Source organism: Pholis gunnellus, assembly GCF_910591455.1.
Source record: "Pholis gunnellus genome assembly, chromosome: 4".
Classification (NCBI taxonomy): Eukaryota; Metazoa; Chordata; class Actinopteri; order Perciformes; family Pholidae; genus Pholis; species Pholis gunnellus.
In genome coordinates this window covers 5,914,388-5,931,297 of record NC_136530.1, presented here as the reverse complement: position 1 = coordinate 5,931,297, position 16,910 = coordinate 5,914,388, and the positions used below count along the sequence as shown (strand labels likewise).

General features: G+C 43.5%; 3 protein-coding genes across 3 annotated transcripts; 2 read left to right on the top strand and 1 right to left on the bottom strand.

Moving 5' to 3' along the window:
- Nucleotides 1-457: 457 nt before the first annotated feature.
- On the top strand, nt 458-4,689 carry amh (anti-Mullerian hormone; the record flags this gene model as incomplete). The annotated part of the gene is made up of 7 exons (XM_079157849.1): nt 458-578; nt 777-1,040; nt 1,126-1,295; nt 1,400-1,511; nt 1,580-1,682; nt 1,768-2,189; nt 3,503-4,689. 7 exons carry the CDS (start codon nt 458-460, stop codon nt 3,907-3,909), a joined length of 1,599 nt encoding a protein of 532 aa, XP_079013975.1. The 3' UTR covers nt 3,910-4,689.
- A 2,937-nt stretch (nt 4,690-7,626) lies between these two features.
- On the top strand, nt 7,627-12,474 carry oaz1a (ornithine decarboxylase antizyme 1a). The gene is given in 6 exon segments (XM_079158264.1): nt 7,627-7,801; nt 10,286-10,352; nt 10,354-10,440; nt 10,689-10,864; nt 11,201-11,286; nt 11,835-12,474. Coding segments are annotated over 6 exon segments (672 nt in total). The 5' UTR covers nt 7,627-7,682; the 3' UTR covers nt 11,972-12,474.
- Nucleotides 12,475-13,568: 1,094 nt separating this feature from the next.
- Nucleotides 13,569-16,702, bottom strand: LOC306694821 (inactive tyrosine-protein kinase PEAK1; the record flags this gene model as incomplete). The annotated part of the gene is made up of 4 exons (XM_079157848.1): nt 13,569-14,924; nt 15,292-15,836; nt 16,284-16,432; nt 16,638-16,702. 4 exons carry the CDS (start codon nt 16,700-16,702, stop codon nt 13,833-13,835), a joined length of 1,851 nt encoding a protein of 616 aa, XP_079013974.1. The 3' UTR covers nt 13,569-13,832.
- Nucleotides 16,703-16,910: the final 208 nt, after the last annotated feature.

The following is a 16,910-nucleotide window of genomic DNA, read 5'->3' as shown; positions in this document are numbered from 1 at the left end:
CTTTTGAACAACAGTGTTGTAACTCATCTTTCTACATTTCCCCATGAAGGATTAAAAACACCTCCTATCTCTTTTGCTTTAGACAGAGAGCTGTTCATGAGAAAGTTACAAGAAGTGCACTCTAACCTCCCTTGATATGCGTCCTCATCACCTCCATTAGTCTGCAGACAGGGAGGTTCAGTGTCCGCCTTCTATTTGCTTTTCATTCTCTCGCGTTATCAGACTTCAACCTGCTTTCTTGAGGCGAAAAACAAGCACATTTCTGTGCAGCAAACAACTGAAATAGAATCCCGTCTCATCAAGGACACCTGATATTCCTACTTTGGCAGCGTGTTCCCCAGTTAGTGAGAAGGGAAGGTGGGAGGATACAACTCCCTTCCTCGTGAGCTTGACCCATTCAAAACAAGCGACTGAGAAAGGTCTGACCACACAGACACACACGCACAGACGGTGAAGGATGTTGTGTTTGGATTTCTTCTGCTGTGGAGCGTTGATGCTCTGCTGCACCAGGCTCTGTGTGGCCCTGCCGGCCTCACCTGGACTGCAGCTGATCCCGGCCCACGACCCCACAGTGACAGGTCAGACTCTGCACAATTCAAATCCTCTGAGAGTTTATGCATTAATACTTGTGCAATTCATGTTCATTCCATTGTTGTGGTGCTCTTTGTTTGTTCTTCTCATTTTGTGTGTGTTTTGGATTGTTTGCATGTGGTTCCTGCTTCCTAGCTTTACTCTTGTTTTTCAGTGCACACTGTAATGTGTTCTTTTTAATGCAGAGCACACCTTCCCATCAACTGAGGCCTCGGCAGCCTCCACGGTCTCTCATCACGGCCCCCACAGTGCACCGTGCTTCGTGGACGACACTTTCGCGGAGTTGCGCGAAGCCGTCGGGAGTGACGGCGAACTCACAAACCGCAGTTTGACTCAGTTTGGAATCTGCACTGTGTCTGACAGCTCGTCGGGCTCGGTCTTGTTACAGCTTGCAAAGGAAACGAGCCGAAACCAGAGACACGGACTGGAGGTGCTGCATCCAACTGGAGGTGTGAGCGCTCTCTGATCGCAACAAATGAACCGTTTGGATGGTTTTTGTCTACATCTTACAGCATGTCTTGTTTTATCCATCAGTGCTCTTGGCAGAGGAAGACGAGAGAGGGAAGCTCACATTGACCTTTGACCTCCCACAGTCTCCTCTGCTCGGGCTGAGCCCTGCGCTGCTCTTGGCGTTTGAAAGCCCCATCACTGGAGGAAACCTGGTCGCCACTTTCACGAGTCAGTCGCTGCATCCTGACGCACAGGTAAAGAAAGGCCTTTGTGTTGATGAACGGAAAACTAAAGTTCCTGAATCTGTTGCGTGTGATTTTCGTCACAGACGTTACTCTCGTTTTCCTGTCTTTTCCAGACTGTGTGCATCTCAGGAGAAACGTTGTACATAATGCTGACGGGAAAAGCATCAGACGGCAACGTTCCCCAGAAATGGAGCATTTCTGTTGAGACAAAATCCCCCGATATGAGTAAGACATGAGTATGATATGATTTGTTGTTTCATTAGCACCCTCCTCACATGTTCCTCTCTTTGCAGACCAAAGCCTAAAAGCCATCCTTACTGGTGGAGAATCAGGAAGTAACACTAGCATGGTTCCGCTTCTGCTTTTCTCTGGGGAAAGAGGAACTGATTCAAGGTTGTAATGGCTTTTATGTTCCCTATTGAAATGTTGGCAGACTATTACCAGACCGCTCAGCAACTTTGTTTTGTACTCTCTTTCTCAGATATCATCATAGTTCATCCCTGGCCTCTTCACAGACCTCCTTCCTCTGTGAGCTGAAGCGGTTCCTGGGGGACGTCCTGCCTCAGGACCACCGTGAGTCCTCTCAAATCCAGCTGGACTCCTTACAGTCCCTGCCTCCCCTGACGCTGGGCTTATCCTCCAGCGACACCCTGCTGGCGGGACTGATCAACTCCTCCTCCATTACCATCTTCTCCTTCGGTAGCTGGGGCTCCGTGTTTCCGGTGCACCGTGGAGAATTGGCCTTTTCTCCTGCGCTGCTGGAGGAGCTCAAGCAGAGGTTGGAGCAGAGCGTGGTGAAGATAACGACGGTAATACGGGAGGAGCAAGTGGGTCAGAGAGCCACCGAGAGGCTGGGAAGGCTCAAGGACCTCAGTGCGTTTCCGGTGAAGGAACCGGCAGCAGGTGATGTGTACAGTCTCCTAAAGCAGCTTTTATTCAAACCCACAGCCCTGTCAGATTCATTCAAATACTTCTTAATCCACATCCCCACGTCATCTTCCAAGTGTGTTCAATTGAACTGATTTCAAAGTGGATTTTATTTAACTATATCAAATTTATATAAAAGTGGATGTCACAAAATGTTTCATATAATTCAGAGATTCAATGTTTAGATGGTTTTAAGTTTGCATTCGCACTACTACCACTTAAAGTAACAGAAGGTGGATGCTTCAACCATTTCTTCATTACTTTAGGCTAATTATTTAGATTGTTTATCCACTGCTCTAAGTTATTTTAATCATGTATCCCATTATTCTTAACCAGGGCTATATAGGTGTCGCCATTGTCAATCATTTTGAGAAATTGGCAACAAATTCTTGGCCTTTGGTTTCAATCAGTGGCAAACATTTTTTAAACATATAACAGTTGGAAACATTGCAAACGGCAATCAAGAATCAAGACAGATCGGAGGTCATCTCTGAAAGTAGAGAGGATGGACAAGCCGATCCTGGTCTCACTTTCGGGACCCCCATTCCAAGACTTCAATGCTGAATGGCCTAAAGATCTGTGGTGGGAATCAGCACAGAGGTTTAGAAAAGCTAACATTTGAAAGGGTGAGAACGAATAAACAAGCAACCAGAGACTTGCTGGATTGTTTTTTGAGGGATCTGTGAAGCTGTGACAACAGCTGCACTACTGGGTTTTCAGGAATTGAGGATGGACACGTAGACTGACAACACTTAAGATTCAAATTACAAACTACAAAGAATTTTGTTCCGTTACCGTAATAAACTTGTTTCTTATTTCATTATTAAGCTGACGTTCAACTGCATAGTATCTAAATTACCCTAAATAATAAGGTGACTAAAAATGTCAACGGTATTTTCAGTTTTGGCAACCCAAAGCTGAAGCGTGGCAATCCCTTTTAAAGCTCAGTGTTGAGCCCTGCTCTTAACGTAGCGAACTATTTTAAATGATCCCTTTAGTAAAGCTAACTCAACTCGTTTTCATGCGTTTTTAATCGCAACACATTATATCGAGGCGTCAGCAGACCCAATATGTGTCTATGCTGTATGTATTTAAATCAAATGAAATTGGTATTCTTATTGAATTAGTCTTTCCACACATACACCCTGCAGATGAAGCCCCTGCTTGGGAATCCCAGTATAATCACGTATTTGCATTATAAATGAACCCATCTGACATAAATTTAGATTTCTTTGGTATCAAGATCCTGCATTACTTTTTAACTGGTGCTTCTGTTACCTCTAGAACAGGAGACCGTCAGTACCGTGCTTTTCTTCTGCTGAAGGCCCTGCAGACGGTGGCCCGTGTCTACGAGGTGCAGAGAGGACTGCGAGCCACCAGAGCTGGTCCAAGCAACCCAGTGAGGGCCAGCATATGTGGTCTGAGGAGCCTCGCCGTGTCCTTGGAAAAGCACCTCGGCCTTCCAGATACCGTCAACATCAACAACTGCCATGGCTCTTGTGCTTTCCCGCTGACCAACGGCATCAACCACGCCGTCCTGCTCAAATTCCACATTGAGAGCGAGAACATGGACGAGCGGGCGCCATGCTGCGTGCCCGTGGCCTACGAAGCCCTGGAGGTGGTGGAATTGAACGAACACGGGACTTACCTCTCCATGAAACAAGATGTGGTGGCCAAGGAGTGTGGATGCCGCTAAACCTAGAGTGTTGTTAAGTGATATTTTACATTTAACACTGAAACTTCTAAGTGTCATGCAATTGTTACTTGCATTTATTTATTCACACAGTATTAATACACTAGAAGTACAAACGCATGTTAGTTCACAGAGGTCTCTTTAGGACATATACTTATATGTATGTAGACAATGTATTATTTGCAGTATTCCCACACTTAAAAATATGAAAGTTTATTCAAACCAAATAAGTCAAATGAGTGTTATCACCCTTCTCTGTCATATTTTATTTTTATTACGAATCTTATTTGAATAAAAAGCCATTGTTTTATCGGGGCAAATTTCTTATCATCCATAAGAATCTTAATTAAGATTCCATCATATAATTATTGTTCCAAATTTGTTATTAACTTTGTGACATCTGATGACGATACAAGATCGTGCTACAATGTGGCGGTAAGTGACATTTCATAATTGGTGATACTAAAAGGTAGATTTGATTAAATGATCAAAGATATTTAATTAAATGGCGTTCTCTACAAAACAAACAAAAGTGGATAAATAAATGTATCATTCTGGGTTTTTATATTATTAAATGAAAAGTATATGAAAGGCTGTTTGTGCTCTTTATTCAGAAACCTGTTGTTGTGTGACAGTTGATGACATGTATTTTTTATTTATTTATACAAATCATACTTTAGGTTTGGGTTTCAGGATTACTTTGTCGCCAATCGGCCTTTTTCTTCTTCTTATCACTCCGACTTCTTCGGATCCCCACCACCACATGACATTGTCCCATATGGAAATCTGGAGACGGACAGCAGGAAACAACAAACAGCCTGGGTCAAACACACACATCATATACAACTACATGACAATAATATTTTATATACAGTCACTTCAAGGATTAGATTGTATGATGTCTGCCAGTATTCTGTTGTATTTAAAGGTAAATCGACCCTTAAATAGAGTGATAATTCTTTTTAATTTTAGATTTTTTTATTTTTTTATTTGTTCAAGTCTGCCAATCAACCGAATAGCAGATCGACAGATCCTGGAGCGACTTCACTGTCAGAAATATATTGCATAATCACAATCAGTTGTGACCTTGTTGTAGTTGTATGATGAAATGAAATGTAGTCATACTTGCAAAGCATTGTGTCTGTTCTTTTAATACTGCTTGATCTGTAATCAGAGATTCTGAGCCCTCTGCAAACAGCTCAACAACAGCTTCCACTGAGACAACAAACATCTGTAACACCTGTCATCTTTCAGCGCACCTGTCTGGTTTCTGGTCCCACGTTGATCATCCAGATTTAATACCCCCCCAACCCGATCAAGTACCAGTTCTGCACAAATGTTGGTGTGTGTATTGCAAACTAGTCTCGCATTAGTCTTGCATAACCAAACCTAAATGTTGAAGGTAAGTGGACTATTTGAAGCCTCAAAAAGTAATTTTGAAAAATGTAAAATAACAAAGAAATGGAAGTGGAGCGCGGTATTGCTGCTCATCACTGCACTAAATTCTCAGCCAAACAAATGGATACTTCAGGGTGTCATTAGTTGTTATATTTTGAAATAAACCCACTATGAGCTTAATGAGAAAATGGCTTTGCGACACTAAACGTTAGTAAACTACTCATTCTGTTCACTTGCTGCAATTAAAATGAAATAATCTCACCATTCAGTGTAAAGTATCTTCAAACTGAACATAAACAAATGCCTCCACTGATCTTTATCTGAGTTAAACAGTAGAACTCCACAAAAACCTAAACAAATTCAGTGAACCCTTGACCTGAGTTACAGAGATAGACATTACCTGATATATTGAACCATCCTGCAGACTTCCAAGGAAAGACATTATACCTGTGTCCTCAACTAAAGAATCCATTGCTTCTAGAATACAAAAAAACGTATAAAAAGACAGTGAAGGCCTGCTGACTTTAACAGAGGAGAAAAATAATCGTACAGCCAGTGTGGTATTGAAATGAATAGAATAATACATCGAAGCAGCAGAAGTACAGCATCTACATACTTCGTGTAACATGATTGCAGTATACTCACCGTGCACTTCACTGACCCCCGAGCTCACGAGCAGAAGGACCAGTGCCAGCACTAAGCAGCGGTTCATGGTGAATCCTTTCCATGGATTTGGAACATCGCTCAAATCTTCGATGGACAGAATGCGCTCATAAGACACTATGGACGGACACAAACGAGTCAGACGCTAGTTGTCATAGAATTGACTCAGGGTTTTTGACATAAGTCTTACTTGTGATGGGTTCAGAAGTTCCAACTCTCGCTCCTAGAGTCCCGTAGGTGGAGGTTTAAATTCAAAGCTGGATCCGGGATTAAGCTGTAAATTAAGATGAGAAATTAAGTTTCTGTCGAGCACGAAACCAACTGAAAGTCCACGTGTTTTGCAATGTTTGTGCCTGTGTTGCTACTCTTTCAGACGGTCCTGTGTGTCATAGTTCAACATTGGACAGCTTAAAATAGTCACCTGCAGCTAGTTGCAAAAGAAAAATATGATTTTAAGAGTTTAGTTTTATATGAACATCTGAACAGGAGAAAAAAAGAAACTTACCTGATTTGACCCGTCTGTTGTGTCTCACCATTGAGGTGTAAGTTAAGTGGTTGTTTTAATGGTGATTTCAGCAGAGACGGTGATTCCCACAGCCTGCACCATGCTCTTTTGCTTCTTGATTGACAGGCACAGATGAGAGTGGTTGAAAAAAATGGAAAATGACACTCACAGTGTGGACTGAGACTGTTGATACTGACCAGCAGTTAGACTATAGGTTGACAAGTATAACAAGCAGCTTTAGCCTGTATTACACTGATAACAAAACAAATGCTATGAAATAATGAAACTGAATCTTTCCCTGTTGGGGAAGAACAGAACAGAGCTACTCTATTACACCTTACCAGTGTGTTTAGTACCAGTAGAGTAAAATGAGAGGTGGCTGCCGCTCTGCTCTGCGCTTACATGCCTGTTTCTGCTGATAATGCCATCCCACCCATTGCGCCGTCGCCCACCCTCTGGTGCCCCCTCACATAAACACTGTTAGCTCTGTTAGCACTGTTGCAGTTGTTTGCACTGTTAGCTGCAAGCCGCTGGCTCAGTTGTCGTCATGTTGAGAGCAATTTGGAGGCAGTAGATACGACCTGAATTTCATGTTGAGCACCTTTAACTCCCGTACTGCCAAGCTGAGGTCCCTGCCGACCCCAGAGGGACACTTTTAGTCACATCTTAGGTGCTTTATTCTACCATTTAGTTAATTGCATCACTATTGGTGGTTGTTTCTTTCAGTATTTTCCAATCAGAAGAATCAAAAATGATTTATTGCCACTTATCTTTGCACATACAAGGATTTTGGCATTGTGATTGGTGCATAACAATAAACACAGTGTATGTTGGTAGAATGACGATTAAAGCGTCAGTTGTAATAACAAGTAATACAATTTTACACATTTTTTGGCATTTGGTACTTTTTGGTTTGGATACTTTAACGTATTGTTTTTAAGAATGTATTTTTACATTGTTGTCTCGTCCTACAGGGATATAAAGTAGCCCATGCTCATTATTAAATTAAATATTCAGAAACAAATAGTTCCAATAACATATATTTTAAACGTCTCAGTAAAGAGGCTCGTGACGTGCGTCATATGTTCACAGCAACACGTCATAGTGGACAGGACACGCCCCTCACAAATACTGCAGACTGCCAGCTCTCTGACTCCAGCACAAGGCGAGGAGGGAGACGACAGAGCCGCTAGTGTCGGACGCTGGCCGGATGGTTAAATCTAACCTACAGACGATTTTGAATAGTCATTGTTTTGTTAGAGAAAAAGAGAGAAACTTATCCGAGATGCCTGTTATTGAGCAATCCAGTAATACACCTGAACGTGAAAGGTATGTTGTTGTAGGGGTTGTTATTTAGCTAACTAGCTCACTGAGCTAAGCTACATTTAAAAACCGCGGCCTAGCTTAAGAGATGCTATTCCCCGTGTTTCTTGTTTACATAACATCTCAATCTATTGCTAGCGTTAAATGCTGACACGCTAGCTAGCTAATATTAAAGGTCCAGACTCAAGACACTGGTGGTATTTTATTTATTTCATTATAACATACGTTAAGTGATGAATACTATGTATTTTTGGGTGATTATGAGCTTGTTGGTTTAGCTTTAATATCATATATTCGCGTAGGGATATTGCTAGCTGCGTTAGCTTAATGGCTAACGTTACTGTTAATATATCACGTGTTTTTTTCATATTTTCGGCGTTGCAGTGAAAACAATCGATGACAATAATATATAAATATTGTGACTATATGTCACACTGAATTTGACCGTTGGTCTCGTAAGAACGCTCGGTGCATTGAAAGCGTTTATTTACGGTTATGTAAAAGTTAGCTTGTCGCTAATCAACGTAGCTGAATTGATAATTTGTGGCTTCATCAATTCAATCAATATTGCCCTGTAACGTAATATTATATTAACATACTATGTGGGCTTTTGAAGTGCGGATGATTTAATGTAACAGTTAGTGATTTGACTGGAAATTGAAAACCTAGAAAAACAACCGTTGGGGATTTTGACGCCTGGAAAAACATGTAGTCATGATTTTTAAACCAGTTGTGAGTGATTAGCCTTTGGGGTGTTTTTTTTAATACTTAATTCTTGTCCTGATGAGATCCTCGTCGAGTCTGTTTGTGTGAGGCTCTATAGTGTCATGAAGGACTCGTAGGAAATTTCCACTGCACTGCGAAGAGAGAGAGAGAGAGAGAGAGAGAGGAGGTGGGAGGTGGGGGGGGGGGGGGTGTTATGGGTAATTTTAAGCCCAGTGATGACATATTGTACACAGAAGCTTTCTTATTCAATAGATATACTTGTTTTTTAGACGGTGTACCTCGGTCATTTATGGCAACAACCGCATAGATGCTGTTATTTACCATCCCAATGATGGTGTAAAATATGTCATGATAATTGAATACAGTTTTCTCTCTTTAAGCCATAGCTTACAGAGCAGGGGACCTATTTAAATAAATCCACTCACAGCCCCTGTTGTCGTCTTTGAGATGAGGGCGGTTAAACATTGTCCGTCTGAAGCAAAAACAGTTTTGCGTATTACTTAAGTAATGATGTCCCCTTTTAGATGAGGGGTTATTTACATGATATTCATGCTCGACTAAGGTGCTCTTATGCAAGCAGCAGCTTGAGAGAGTCACCGGTCATGTGACCAGAGCCGCTGTCTTTGCCAAGACAACCGGGGACGTGAGTGTGTGTTGCTTTCTAATGGAAGTATGAGGATTCATTTTAAAGAATGCCGTTGAGTGAGAGCCTTCTGCTGCGTGTTGGTTTTAATGCACAGGCAGGGGGCATTGGAGGTATGTAAAGGTAATTGGCTGATTTGCATAATCCGATAATGGGATTTACGGGAGAATTTGTGTTACATTGCCTCGCAAAATCTTGCAATAGGTTTGGGCTTTGCACATTGACCTGGTTAGCCCGAGTTATGGGAGGGCCACTGGTTCTCGTTTGTTTTTTCACACATCTGCTCCGCATATAGCACAGCAGTGGCATTTGCGTAAGAGGGCATCTGTGAGTGTCTGAGAGCGTTGGTGACGCTGTTTCAGCGATGCTGCTGCTAAAGGGTTGTGTTCCGGACGTCGGCCCACGGTACCTGCAACGGTGTTAATGCAGCCGCGCACACACACACACACACACACACACACACACACACACACGGGCACCTGTGCTTGTAAGCCAAGCGAATGCTACAGAGCACTTTGACCCGGCCTCTGAAAAAAATTTAAATGGCTGATCTCACTTGTCTCACAGTCGTAAACTGGAACGGCACAGTTAGTGTTAATGGTTAGACAAACCCAGGCTGATCCTCTGGCAGCCTTCCTCCTCAGAGTCATGTGACGAGCTTAAAGTTACCCCACAGAAACTCAAGGCACTCAAATCTGTTTTTAGGAAGTCCGACGTGACTGTTCCCACGTGAGCAATGAATGTCTCCACCGGGTGCAGTGATGGGATCGTGACGTTATTGGCCTTAAAGGGGTTGTCGTGAATATTTGTCTGATACGCTGACTAAGTAAAATGTTAATGGTCCACTGAGCCAGTGCTAGGTAGACTAAAAAAGTTAATTTTCACCACCACTCTGTACCTAAGACGAGGACAGTTATTGATTAAACTATTCCCACCAGCCTCGTATTGTTGTTTCTCAAGACTCACTAATATTTAGCAACTATTTTACGGTTATTTCCGAGATGACTCACCCGACAGTGTAATGTGTGCTGAGCTCTCTGTTCATATTGGGAGTTTGGTTTGTGTTTAGCAGCAGAACTCATGATGGCTCCTTCCGTGTGTGTGTTCCTTTCGCACCCCAGTATGTCCAGTCCCAGGAGGGGCTCCCGCTGTTGCAGTAACCCGTGTCTGGGGCCTCTGTGGTGCTCCTGATGCCCCTCACCCACCCCTGAAGATCCCAGGTGGGCGAGGGAATGACCAGCGGGATCGCAATCTTTCAGCTAAGCTATTCTATTCTGTAAGTGAAACCACTTTATAAAGGCTTTTTCCAGCGGTATTGACTTTTTTTACATTTCTGATTGTAACTGTAAGAGTAGATGCCTAATTTCCATCATAATGATCAGAATTGGCACATTCTACTAGTCATACACGACGATACTGCTGATTTAAGAAATGTTTGATAATGAGATGACTTGGCGTTATTCAAGAGATGTCAACTGAAATGAATGCATTCCCCGTGTCCCCCTTTTCCTCTCTGTCCTCCAGGATACTCAGTTGCTGGTTCTTGAGGAGCCCCCCCCTGCCAACGGCAGAGTGCGCTTCTTGCTCTTCGAGCCCCGTCGCTCTGAGGGCAAGCACTGCGTCTGGAGGGCGGCGCTGAAAGGAGGGAACCTCTATGTCGAAATCCCTCCCGGAGCTTTGCCCGAGGGCAGCAAAGACAGGTCAGTCGGCAAAAAAGAAGCAAAATCTCTCGGTCCAACATTTTTTACAAGATAAATATTTGTTTGTATTATATTTCCTCAAATGAATAAATTCAAATATTTTGTCAAAAGCCAAAGTAAAAACAGACCCTTGTGTTTTCTTAATTTATGTGTTAGCTGAGCTGTAAATGTAAAAATCACTAATAAGTGTTTACAGGTAAGTGTATGAGCCTGATTGACCAAATAAGCAGCGTTTGTGTTGTGGTATAATTTATGGACATGTGCTTAGATCATCATGAGTCCATTTTTTCCCACTGTGATTCATTAACATGTTTTGTTTGCTGTGTTTCTCTCCAGTTTTGCTCTTCTGCTGGAGTTTGCAGAAGAGCAGCTGCAGGTCGGTCACGTGTTCATCTGTTTTCACAAGAACCGCGACGATAGAGGTGAGACATTTATGGTCTGGGTTTTTAAACTGACTAGTGCTATTTGAGTTTAATTTAGGGTCCCCGGTTTTCTAATACAGGTTTAGAAAATTGTTTCTTGGGAATTATTTTGTTGTTATTATCATTTGGGCTATTTCAGGAGCTAAACCTGAGCATGAACATAAAGTGGCAGTTTTAGAACAGATATGACTGAAATGAACAATCAAAGAAAAGGCATTTAAATAAAAAATGTAAAACTTATTCTTTTCATAAAAAGCGCTTGGACAGAAGTTATACAGGAGTTCCATGGGAATTTCAAAATAAAGGCGTATTTTAAAGATGATATGTAACAATGTTTTCACTTGGCTTTTTGATTATTGAGTCGATCCGGGTCGATGCATCGTTAGCCCCCTAGTGTTTACAATACTTCAATGCATTTATATATTACTGGTGTTTCAGATAGTTGTTTTCTGAATGCTTTTGTTTGTTACGTTATGTGTCAACATACTCTAAGCTGTATTATACTAAATATGTAAATCTAAGTTACTTACCGTCTTGTCTCTCCTCAGCCTCCCTGCTGCGTACATTCAGTTTCCTGGGCTTTGAGATTGTGAGACCGGGTCATCCCCTCGTCCCCTCCCGCCCCGACGCTTTCTTCATGGCTTACAGCATCGAGCGAGACTCCTCCTCCTCCGACGACGATTAAATGACGCCGAGCGGTTACAGAAGTTGTTCTCATTTCAATCCACACCCACCCAGCTTTATGATTTTTCTTTTTTGAGAAATGAATATATTATCCAAGTTCAGTATGGTCGAGGTTTCCCCCGTTTTGTTTGTTTTTTTACCTTTAGCTACCATGTGCTGTGTTTCTATGGTATTTGCACTAGGGTAAGATGTTAATCTACCAGGAATATAGAGCAAGCGCCCACATAATACCCGGGCATCGTGTCCTCGCCACTGTATTACTCTTCATGATGTGTAGTGCTGACCTCCCATGAACACCCCGACGATCATCTCCACACTGTAATATTTATGATAAATTCTAATTCATCTTACTCATGTAAGTCGATCTATTTTCATAGTATCAGTTGATCCTCCTGTTAATCTTTTTTTTATTTTTCAATGTGTGCATGATTTTCATTTGTTGTTTGATTCACTTGATAGAAATCTGCATGTGGTAACTACTAAATAAAAGTGCACCTAAGTGAACGGTGTCTGTGGTGTTGTGTAATCAGTAACGAGGTATGTTCTTGATGCGCTTTGAAGGAACGAGGCCATTCGATGTGTTGTCTGGTCGCGTATAAATGGGAGAGGAGTCCACACGTGAAGCAGCCTGCTGTCACATTGTGTTCCTCAGACTGCAATCATGGTGTTCAGACTCATCTGTACAGAAGAGTAGTTGTGTTTACCAGAGGGTGTAAATAACTCGGTACAATACGGTGTGTGAGGAGGGTGCTTTGATAACATTCACAATGAAAAACACAAAAGCTTGTTATAAAAATAAATAGTCCCGCATGGAAAGAGATGTTGAGGCCTCTTCCTCTGTGATGATAATGAGGTATCCATTACAAAGAGATGTGTGAATGAGTTTCATTGGTGCAGCTGCCAGGTGAAGGATATGAGTTGGTGAGTAATGGCCTTTGGTGAATTCATGGGAGCCCTGTCGTGGTGCTGTGTGTCATTTCAACGTCTCCTTGTGTAATAGCGCCTCCGCGTGAGGGAAACTGTAATGACACGTGAACCTGTTTTTTTTATTTCATAACCTCTGTGTGACTTCCGTGTTTTACGTAATGACCTATCGGGAGCATCCTAAGCTACAGGAGGAGCTTTGCATGAGAGGTTCAAGAAGATGAAACTGGAGGTAGAGCTCTGCATTCTGAAGCCACGCCCATCGTCTTATTATATCTGCGAATCCGAAGAATAAAACACGTTATACTTGATAGAGCTCCGTTCTTCTGTGTCTTAGAGTTTGGTTCCTACGGATCTATTGGCGGTTATTTATTTAAAGTTCAAAAAAGACGAAAATCACAACAGCGCTTTACTTCCCCACCGCTGCACACCTGTCCCATCTGCTGTGTGAAGTGGGCATAATTGTCTATTTAGTTGGAAAAATGGACTGGCTCGATTCTTATGTTGGAAAAGATGTTTCCAGATGCTGCTAATTGGTCTGAAATGCTCTTCCTTTGGTGCGTACTGAGACCTGTATGCTGTATTCATCTTCATGATTTATTCAGAAAAATTGTACAATGGAGTCGCTGAGAAAAAAGCAAGACAACTTTTGCACAATTATTTAAATTGCAGAGAGGAAAAGAAATACAAGAATAGTTTGTGTGTGTACAATTCCATCACTTATTATAAAAAGCTGATTGAGAAAATACCCTTTTCGGGACCATAATGATTATGCAGCATATTGTTAGATCGATATTTCATTGAGGAGCAGTATATGAAAGTCCGAATTGTTGAAAAAGAAATGATAGTCCAATCAAATTCACATTCTTTGTGTATTTTTTGGACATAATACAGTATGACAGTTTACAACTTGCTATGTTGGACTGCAACTTTTATTTTCAACATGGACTGTCCATATTCAGAGTCCGCCATAGCTGACTAGTCATGCTCAAAACTGTCTCAGGGTCTGTAAACGACAGGTATTGCAGGCACATGCAGTCCTCCCAATCCAGAGCAGACTGATCCTGGATCAGCCCCCTCTCTGCCAACTTCATCACCAGCAGGGCTCGCTTGACCGTCAGCCAGTTGTGTCCAGCGGTGGCCATAGAGCCTCTGTGATTGAAGAGGGGGACACGTGGCCCCCAGAGGAGCACCTGAAGCATGGCCGCCATGTCGGCCATCTGTGGCCCGCTGTTCCCACTCTGCAGCCGAGAGGCCAGATAAAGAAGCCCCCTTTGGTGTGAGGACATGGACAGGTTTGGTCCTGAGTCCAGAGGTGTCAGGCTGTCTTGTGAGTTGAGGCAGTATTGAATTAAGGCTCCTATCTGGGATTTGTAGGTGAGGGGGTTAGGAGCAGACGATAGCGGGGTTAATACCACACGAGGGGAACCGTGTGTCCTCCATAACGTCTGGATCTTTCCCCACTCCATTTCCTCTTTCCTTCTGCTGGTCTTGTGCCCTCTCCTCGTTTCCTGGGCGCCATGTTCTAGCTTGTTTTCTCCCTCTTCACTCTCCCCGCCAGGCCACACCAAAAAGATCCCCCGAGGTCTGAGTTCAGCTGCAGTGGCGCTGATGTTGTACAGATGTTGTGAGCCCGCTATTATCTGCAGCAACAGGGCACAAAGGCGTCTGTCGTAATCGAAACAATCTGTGCTCTGCAGCGAGCTGCTCTCCTGAACAAAATCCTCTAGAGTGGCTTGAGGCAGGTCTCTCTCAATGCTCACCGAGAGCCCTTTCTGGAGGAAAGACTGAACTGAGGTCAGATCAATGCTCACATGAGCTGCGGCACACTCAGTGCTGCCTCCTCCTTGGGGTTTAGCAGCAGTGCAGTCTGACTGAAAATGACGAGAGGGACCTTGAGCTTGTGAAATGCTGGAATCATTCCTCGGGATGCTGCTTCCTTGGAAATGAGCGATAACATCTTGCACGTTGACATGCGGTGGCTGGTGTTTGGTGTGAGCTGAGGAAGCTCCATCAGTCTGTTTGTATACCTGCACAGAAAGACAGACAACAGACACACAATTAAGGTCATAATTAAGAAACACATGCACTGCAGCAGCGCTTAGTGTTGAATGTGGGAAAAAAAAAAAAAGATATCTACTTCCTGTTGCAGTTGTGACACCTGATGACAGTTTAGAGGAAGTGTTTCTGGTACCGCAAGTCAGTCTGACATTTGCCAGTCCCGATAAAGATCAAGTTTGCATTGTGTGCAATGTGCATAGCGGACCACTTTGTATTGCCCGCAAGGGCTGCAAGTGACTATAGTGCACAACAACAGAACATTTTAAACATCAATGCATTATCACACAGAACACACTGTGTACCAGGTGGCGTGATTAAAAGAGCTCTAAACATTACCCGTAAACCAAGCATCCTCCCTGGGAGCTTGGGGCTGTGCAGGCTGTAGTAAACCGTGTCTCCGATCTGCTTTGGCTCGCTGCCCTCACACAGCAGGAAATCCTGAGGCTGGCATGAGGTGACGTCCCTCTCCGCGGCCTCTCCCTGCAGCAGGATCCCAGCCTCCACGCTCTGTGCCGTGCTCCTCAGAAAGAGTAGATGTCGATGCTGAATCCCCTGAGAGACGACTCTCTGGTCGTCAAATCCGCTGAAGAGGTAGGGCAGGTGTTCGTCCGGGGTGTCAAAGGACAGCTGGGAGAAGGACAGAAGGGGGACAGGACTCCCACTGACTGCTTTAAACTCTTCTGTCTCCCTGTGGAAATATGTGTCGGGTATGGGTGCCAGCATGTACAGGGGGTTGTCAAAGTTTTGAGGGTGTCTTTGTCGTGGAGACAGAGGGGAAAGTTGAGGCGCATTGTTGCCGGGGAGGGAGAGGGTGCGAGCTAACCTCTTCTTTGGAACTGGCGGCGGGGTGCCATCGGAGAAAAATCTCACCTGGTGCCGATCTGAGCAACACAGTGAGAGAGATTTAGGTCAGACTTGGAGAAGGAGCAAGAGCAGAGACCATGTAACAGTTTGGAGAGTCTGCATCCACAACGGAGTTACACCTCAGAAGGCAGTTTTGTCCAGATGAACACTCTGTAAGTCATTGTAATCTGCCTGAATCTCACATGCATGTTCTTGAAAGTAAGAGTTTCAGATGGTCACTTCCTCTCTTTCAGTTCTCACGAGAAAGACGAACTGAAAACATTGAACCACGCATTATAGTAAGACGTGTCTTTTTCCCTCACACTGAGCTGCATACGTATGTCACTTCTCCAGAATTGGGGAACCACACAACAGCATATGATGCAGTACATGACATTTGATCGTATTTGTTTTTATAGTGACATTTAGAGCTTGCCAGCAGTTTTCCCTTTGCATAGCCTCACTTTGTTGTTCTGTAATCCTACCGTAGCGCTGGTGTATGGGGCACTCGGCCGCATGACAATCCATGGTTTCAGGGAAGACGTCGTCGCAGGCGTAGGTTTGATGCTGGAGTCCAACAGGGCTGAGCATCACACAGTCAGACTCCACGCTGAAGCGTCTGGAGGAGAGGCGCCTGTGTACAAAGATGCACCAAATAACAAAAAACATCTAAATGCATGCACTTACCAAATAGATTACATTTACATGAAATCTACTTTCATCCCAATTATGTAGGATCTTTTTAATATGTGATTATGGATTAATATCCCAATCAGAGAAATTGCAGAATAATCACAAACGTCTAATCAGATCTATATGTGACAGTTTGCTGGTCTTACCTGTGCTGTTTGACAGGCAGCACCGGTGGCTGTTCCTCCGCTCTGCTGCCAGGACCAGACGCCATCAGGAATCTACAAAAGTTACAGCACCTAACCTCTCTCGCAGTTCACTGCTGTCACACTGTGTGTGGAGCTCACAGGTGGCTAACTCAGTGCCTCTCTGAAATACTTCCCGTTTGTCTCAGCTACTCCCTCGGTCGCTTGTTCTCTCTTGCGTCTTTCTCTCTTGCGTCTGTGTAGTTGCATGTTTCAAAGTGGGGGTTTTCTGCTCTC